The sequence below is a fragment of the Thamnophis elegans genome, chromosome Z (assembly GCF_009769535.1).
Source record: "Thamnophis elegans isolate rThaEle1 chromosome Z, rThaEle1.pri, whole genome shotgun sequence".
NCBI classification, from domain to species: Eukaryota; Metazoa; Chordata; class Lepidosauria; order Squamata; family Colubridae; genus Thamnophis; species Thamnophis elegans.
Genome location: NC_045558.1, coordinates 108,795,906 through 108,803,138, shown reverse-complemented (window position 1 = coordinate 108,803,138; position 7,233 = coordinate 108,795,906). Strand labels below are relative to the sequence as shown.

At 44.9% G+C, this 7,233-nt stretch overlaps 1 protein-coding gene across 1 annotated transcript; it reads right to left on the bottom strand.

The window, feature by feature from the left end:
* Positions 1–345: 345 nt before the first annotated feature.
* On the bottom strand, positions 346–1,326 carry LOC116521278 (olfactory receptor 10A7-like). Its single transcript, XM_032235963.1, has one exon. The coding sequence runs from the start codon at positions 1,324–1,326 to the stop codon at positions 346–348; it is 981 nt and encodes a 326-aa protein (XP_032091854.1).
* Positions 1,327–7,233: the final 5,907 nt, after the last annotated feature.

Genomic DNA, 7,233 nt, shown 5'->3' with positions numbered 1-7,233 from the left:
ATTTTAAAATAGAAGAAGACAACTGATGCCTAATAATGCTGCTTTGGCTTTCTTGAGAGGGAAAGACAAAATCATGGCAAAATTCTTTAGTATCTGTAATCTCTAATATAATAATCTGGAGAAATAAAAATGTGATTGTGTCCTCAAAGAATCCCAAATAAAATCAATATTGAGAAATAACACAACATAAACAAATAGACATAAACATAGAGATAGAGATGATAAAGATAGAGATGATAGAGATAAAGATTATGGAGAGAGAGAGAGAGAGAGAGAGAGAGAGAGAGAGAGAGAGAGAGAGATAATATAGATATTGATTTATATGATATAGATGTGTGTGTGTTTTCATGCTAGATTACAGTGGTACAGTCTTTCAATGGCATACAATTTATCAACTGTTTTTCTAAGAGCCTCTATTACCTCCCTATTTCGTAAACTGTATATCAGGGGATTGAACAAAGGAGGCAGGATTGTATAAAAGAGAGATACAATTTTGTTGATTCTTTTCAGGTTATCTGTTTTGGGCAAAATGTAGACAATCATTAATGTGCTATAGAAAATAGATACCACCACAAGATGTGAGGAACAGGTTGAGAAAGCCTTCTTCCTTCCACTGACAGACGACATTCTCATGACAGTAGAAATAATAAAAATATAAGATACCAAAGTCAAGAAGAAAGGAAGCAAGATACACAAGATAGATAACAAAGTAGTTACAAATTCAATCAAGTAAGTTTCATTGCATGCTAATTTTAATATTGGATTCAATTCACAAAAGAAGTGATCGATTTCACTGGGCCCACAGAATTTGAACTTTAACAAGTGCATTAGATATAAAACTATGCTCATAACAATTAAACCATGGATCCATGATCCAATTATAAACTGGAAGCAAATTTTGTCATTCATTAATGTTGTGTAATGGAGTGGCTTACAGATTGCTACGTATCTATCATACGACATTGCCGTTAGGAGACAACATTCAGCAACTGCCAAGACACCAAACATATAATATTGTATTGTGCAGCCAATTACAGAAATTAATTTTCTCCCACCATGAATGAGACTAGTCAATATCATTGGAAGGATATTAGAACTGTAGCACAATTCCAGGAAAGAGAAATTACCTAGGAAGAAATACATGGGGGTGTGAAGGTGGGAATCAATAACAACTAATAAAATGATCAGGATATTCCCAACCATGGTAACAAGGTAGATAAGTAAGAAGAGGCAGAAGACAGGAACTTGCAGATCCCCAAGTCCTACAAATCCCATTAAATATAATTCTGTGATTTCAGTTTGGTTCTCTCGTTCTGCCACTGCCATGCCTGTGAATATAATACAAATATGTATGATAAGTATGATACAGAATTTATTTCTTTTTTGTATTTCCCCTATTGTTTAATAAAATAACTTAAATGCTAGGAATTATTTTCTCATATATACTGTACACACAATGTGACTTTCTCTCTCATTTTCTTTCTGCATATATAACATCCAGCAAGTAAAATTTTGAGAGTTCTTTCTTACGATGTGTAGCACACAATAGTTCAACAACTGCGAAAAACTATAATCATATGTCACCATTCATTTCCTCTTTTTATATACAAATTTCTAAATTCACTATCAATAAGTTCCATTATATAAATACTTCTTTTAAGAAGCATGAGGAGGACTCTTTTGGGAATGGGGTGGGCAGAATTGTAGGTACATTAATAGTTCCAGAGGGAATAATTTCTATATATTCGCCTTTTCTCACCTATTTGCCAAGAATTTCATACCTCAATGCCAGCTTTCTTTTACCAAAATAGAATGAACAATGCTGTTTCAACAATTTTGTAAAATGATAATAAAAATGTATCTTTAAAAAATTGAAAATCTAGCCTCTAGAAGCCTCAAAAGACTCCTAAATAAAGTTTCATTTCATGTAATGAACAGAATTAAATTGAATGATCGGATCACTCTGAGACAAGTTATGGCTGGCTAAAATCAGAGATAGAAAGAATTGGGGTTGCAGCATAATATCCATATTATGTTGAAAAAGGAAACAGTAGTAAAATAGGCAAGTGAAAAATTATTGTCTGAAAATATACTACACCTTTCTTCTGGTTGTGTAAATGGGTATGGAAAAAATTGAATTACCTTTAAAAGAAGCCTGATATTTAGTGAGTAGCTTTTAGTCTTTTGTCACTTTCAGCACCACATTCTCCATTTAATCTTCTCTTGATCTCTCAAACTCAAGATTATGTCAGCAGTCAGGACTGACATAAATAAAGGAAATACTTGAAGTGAAGTCTAAATAAATACTGGCTCAAAAAAAGAAAAGAAAAGAATACTATCATAGCTTTTACATATAACTTATATTGAATAGCACAGTCCCTGCTGTGCAAATTAGATCAGCTTATTCTAAAGGAAACCCACATGTCTCTAACTGATGATGCCCAGGGGAAACTGAAAATAGCCAGACAAGGGTGGAAAAAAACATAAAAATTACCTTTGGGGAGAAGAGTCTGGAAAGTAAAAGATGTTTTATTTTTTATTATTCCATTATTGTTGTATTTTATGTGTTTTAACTACCACGTGGGGATTGTCTGAGTGAACAAATGAGTGTGTTTGATTCGGAGGGCCTGCCGGGGAACGCAGGAGCCATTGGGGTGGTTGAGGGAACCACAGACACGGGAGTGGGCCGGAGCATCACGGTCGTAACAGGGAGGGGCAGATATGGCGGGGACTTTAGGGCTGGCCATTACCGGGGAAGGAGGGCTCGCTATGTCACAGAGATCCCTCCTTCCGGCCCTATGAGTCCCACTCCAAGGCCAGATGGCGCGAGTAATCAGGACCCTGGTCTCAGGCTGTTGTCGCTAAATGCCAGGTCTGTAGTTCACAAGGCTCCCCTTGTCCGGGACTTAATTTTAGACGAGAGGGCAGACCTGGCATGTATTACTGAAACCTGGCTGGGCCCGGAAGGAGGAGTCCCCCTCGTAGAGATGTGCCCAGAAGGTTTTCAGGTGCTCCATCAGCCGAGAGCCCAGGGAAGGGGTGGAGGTGTGGCTATTGTTATCCGAGAGTCTCTAGTACCTCGTAGGATCCCTGCTCCGGAGCTTGTCGGGTGTGAGTCCCTGCTGGTGAAGTTGGACCTCAAGGGTCAAGTGGGTTTTCTGTTAACATACCTGCCTCCCAACAGCATTGCAGCAGCCCTCCCCTCGCTCCTCGAGTCAGTAGCCGAGCTGGCAGTTGAGTTCCCCAGGCTTATGGTTCTGGGGGACTTCAATTTACCCACGCTCGGTGAACACTCTGATGGAGCGCAGGAGTTCATGGCTTCCATGACAGCCATGGGCTTGACCCAGGTAATTTGGGGCCCAACCCATTCAGCGGGTCACACCCTCGACCTCGTATTTCTCTCGGAGCAGTGGACTTGTGATCTTGGTCTGAGGGGCAGTGAGATCATACCCCTGTCATGGTCAGACCATTGCCTACTGAGGCTTGACTTTTGGAGGCCAAACCTCCACTGTAGGGAGGAGGAACCGACCAGGTGGTTCTGCACCAGGCGACTTATGGACCCCTTGAGGTTCCAGATGGAGCTTGGGGTTATTCCTGATACTCTCGCCTATAGTCCGGTGGAGACCCTGGTTGCTGCCTGGAATTCGGCAGCGACAGAGTCTCTTGACCGGATTGCGCCACTACGGCCGCTCCGAGGCTGTGGATCCAGGAGGCCTCCTTGGTTCACCGAGGAACTCCGGGAGAGGAAGCGCCGGAAGAGACGCCTAGAGCACTTGTGGAGATCCAACAAATCTGAATCGAGCCGAGCACTTCTAACATTGTGCATCAAGGATTACATCAGGGCAATTAGGACGGCAAAAAGATCTTATATTGCCACCTTGATCACCTCCGCTGAGTCGCGCCCAGCCGCCCTGTTTAGGATAACCCGTTCCCTCCTAAATAGGAGGGATACAGGGGATCCCCTGCAGGGTAGGGCTGAGGATTATGTCCAGTTCTTAGCGGACAAAGTTGCTCGGTTTCGGTCGGAGTTGGACTCCGATTCTGCAGATCCAGCCGAGGCACAAGGGGATAATCTGGTAGATCATCGCTGGGTTGAGTTTCAGGATGTTGCCCCTGGGGACGTGGACAAGGCCATGAGAGCTGTGAGTGCCTCCACATGTGTACTGGACCCGTGCCCCTCCTGGCTGGTTGTTAACAGCAAGGAGGTGACACGGGGCTGGATCCAGGCGGTTGTTGCCGCCTCCCTTCGGGAGGGGGTCTTTCCCCCCGCACTTAAAGCGGCGGTGGTGAGACCCCTCCTGAAGAAACCATCTTTGGATCCAGCCGTTCTTAATAATTATCGTCCAGTCTCCAACCTCCCCTTTGTGGGGAAGGTTGTTGAGAAGGTGGTGGCCTTTCAGCTCCAGCGGGCCTTGGAGGAAGCTAGCTATCTTGACCCATTCCAGTCAGGCTTCAGGCCTGGCTACAGCACAGAAACCGCTTTGGTCGCATTGACCGATGACCTCTGGAGAGCCAGGGACGGAGGCTATGCCTCCATCCTGGTTCTCCTTGACCTCTCAGCGGCTTTCGATACCATCGACCATGGTATCCTTCTGCGACGACTGCGAGAGGTGGGGGTGGGAGGCACTGTTTTGCAGTGGTTCTCCTCTTACCTCTCGGACAGGTCGCAGTTGGTGTTAGTTGGAGGGCAGAGATCGACCCCTAGGCCCCTAACATATGGGGTGCCACAGGGTTCGGTCCTGTCCCCCCTACTTTTCAACATCTACATGAAAGCTCTGGGTGAGATCATTCGGCGGCACGGGATAAAATACCACCAGTATGCAGACGATACTCAGTTGTATCTGTCCGCCCCGTGCCAACTCAATGAAGCGGTGGACGTGATGAGCCAGGGACTTGAAGCTGTTAGGGACTGGATGAGGGCTAACAAACTCGTGCTCAACCCAGATAGGACCGAGTGGCTGTTGTGTTTCCCTCCCACCAATTTGGCAAGTATTCCATCGCTCAGGCTGGGGGGGTCAAACATTACACCCCTCAGACAGGGTCCGCAACTTGGGAGTCCTCCTGGACCCACAGCTGACTTTTGAACACCATTTGTCAGCTTTGGGCATACCAGGGGTTGTGACTTTAAATATATATATACCGCCAAACAATCAGAACACACCTCCACTCAATCAGGACACACCTCCACCCAATCAGGACACAGCCAAGCTCCCACCCAATCAGTTCAAACCTCCACTGGCAGTTAAAACGAAGAAACAGCCGAGACCTCACATTGCTCCTGGAAGTACCAAGCCTGAAGTAGCCTGAAGATGACGAATGAGACTTCGTCATCTTCAGGCTACTTCAGGCTTGGTACTTGGTACATTGCTCCTGGAAGTACCAAGCCTGAAGTAGCCTGAAGATGACGAATGAGACTTCGTCGAAACGTCGCCAAGACATCTCCAATTTTTACCCGGGAGAAAACCCGAATAACTAGAGACCTACATACTAACACCCGCGAAAACTTCATATATATATATATATATATATATATATATATATATATATATATATATATGTGTGTGTGTGTGTGTGTGTGTGTGTGTGTGTGTGTGTGTGTGTGTGTATAGAGAGAGAGTCACAACCCCTGGTAAGCCCCAATTATGGGAGGAGCCATATATATATATACCAATACACACATACACACACACACATACACACACACACACACATACATACATACATACATATATATGCACATACATACAGTATATATGAATATATATAAATGTAATGGTTGTTTGTTCAAAATCACTAATCTCCTAAGGTTCTTAACCGATTGCTTTGAAATTTTGACACAACGTTGCATTCAAATACGTGAATGTTTTATATACGTATATTGTATAGATGTCACATCCAGGACAGGTATAAACATCTTTTTTGTAAAAACATGCTTTTTTGAAAACCAGCGCCATCTGGTGGACATAAAAGCAACACACGCTATACTAAATATTTCATGATGCCATTTCAATGTTTCTGATTGCATTGTTATATTGAATTTTCATAGATTTTGATTTATTTTCATTTTTATTTAATTATACCATAGCATTCATTTAGTGAGTATAGTATATGCGGAAGCCTCTCTCCAGCTTCATCCCGACGGTCCCTTTATATGTGTGGCTGCACCCTTTCCCCTTTCTGCTCCTCCTCTGATGAACTTTGGCCATTTCTGCCAAGGGGAGCTGAAACCCTTCGGCCTCCCTCACCCCTCTCTCCCTTCCCCTCCTGCCAGGCCTTTGGTGTCTGCCGTTGGGCGCCACCTGCGCTACCCCTCGGCCACCTCCTCCTGCCCTTAAGCCGGCCTACCCCCGGCCAGCCCAACAGAGCTCCAGAGGAGGTAGAAGCGGAGCATCTCCTCAGCCTGGCTGGCCACACGTGCTCTCCATCCCCCCTCACAGCGAGCCAGCTACGGCCTCACCAAGACAGTGAGGCCTCCGATGGGGCAGCGGCAGTGGTGTCAGCCTGAGGTGCAGTGAGGCTAGGGAGGCCCCTGGGTGCCTCGTGAGGCGGCACACCAAGGACTTCTCCTCCTCTGAGATCCTGGACGTCTCATTCTCCCAGGCCACCGACTTGGGGGAGCCCGAGTGCAGCTCCTCCGAGGAGATGCTCAACAACTTCCACAAGGCCGACAGCCACGGTGCTGTCTCCCCCAACCAGTCTTGCCTGGACCAGCAGCCCCGAGTCCTGACTAACGGCAACACCCACCTGCCGCCCCACTATGCCCAGACTGGGTCCCAGCAACGTGTGGCTGAGTACAGCTTATATATATATGTATATATATAGGATGTACAGTCAGGGCACGCAGCGGAGGAAGAGCCTCATCACTGTCATCATGAAAAGAAAAATAATGTAACAGGAAAAAGGCAAGAGCTGAAGTCAGGCTGAGCTAGTTGCTGCCAGAGTTATCATGGATGACTCTGCTTAACTGTTTAAAGAAGCCTCTAGAAAAGCGCCCTCTACAAGATGAGGCAGGAGAATGACATGACTCATCTAGTCTAACTTTAGGCGTTTTATGATCACTCGAGCAGAGTTAAGCAAGGATTAAAAGCCTAAAAATTCCTGACGTAGATGAGGCACATCGTTCTCCTACCTCCTCCTGCAAAGCCTTTTTCCTTTTACATTTTTTTTTCTTTTCATGATGACAGGCAAGAGCAGAGTTGAAATCCTCTCTGAAACACCTGGAAAAGATACATG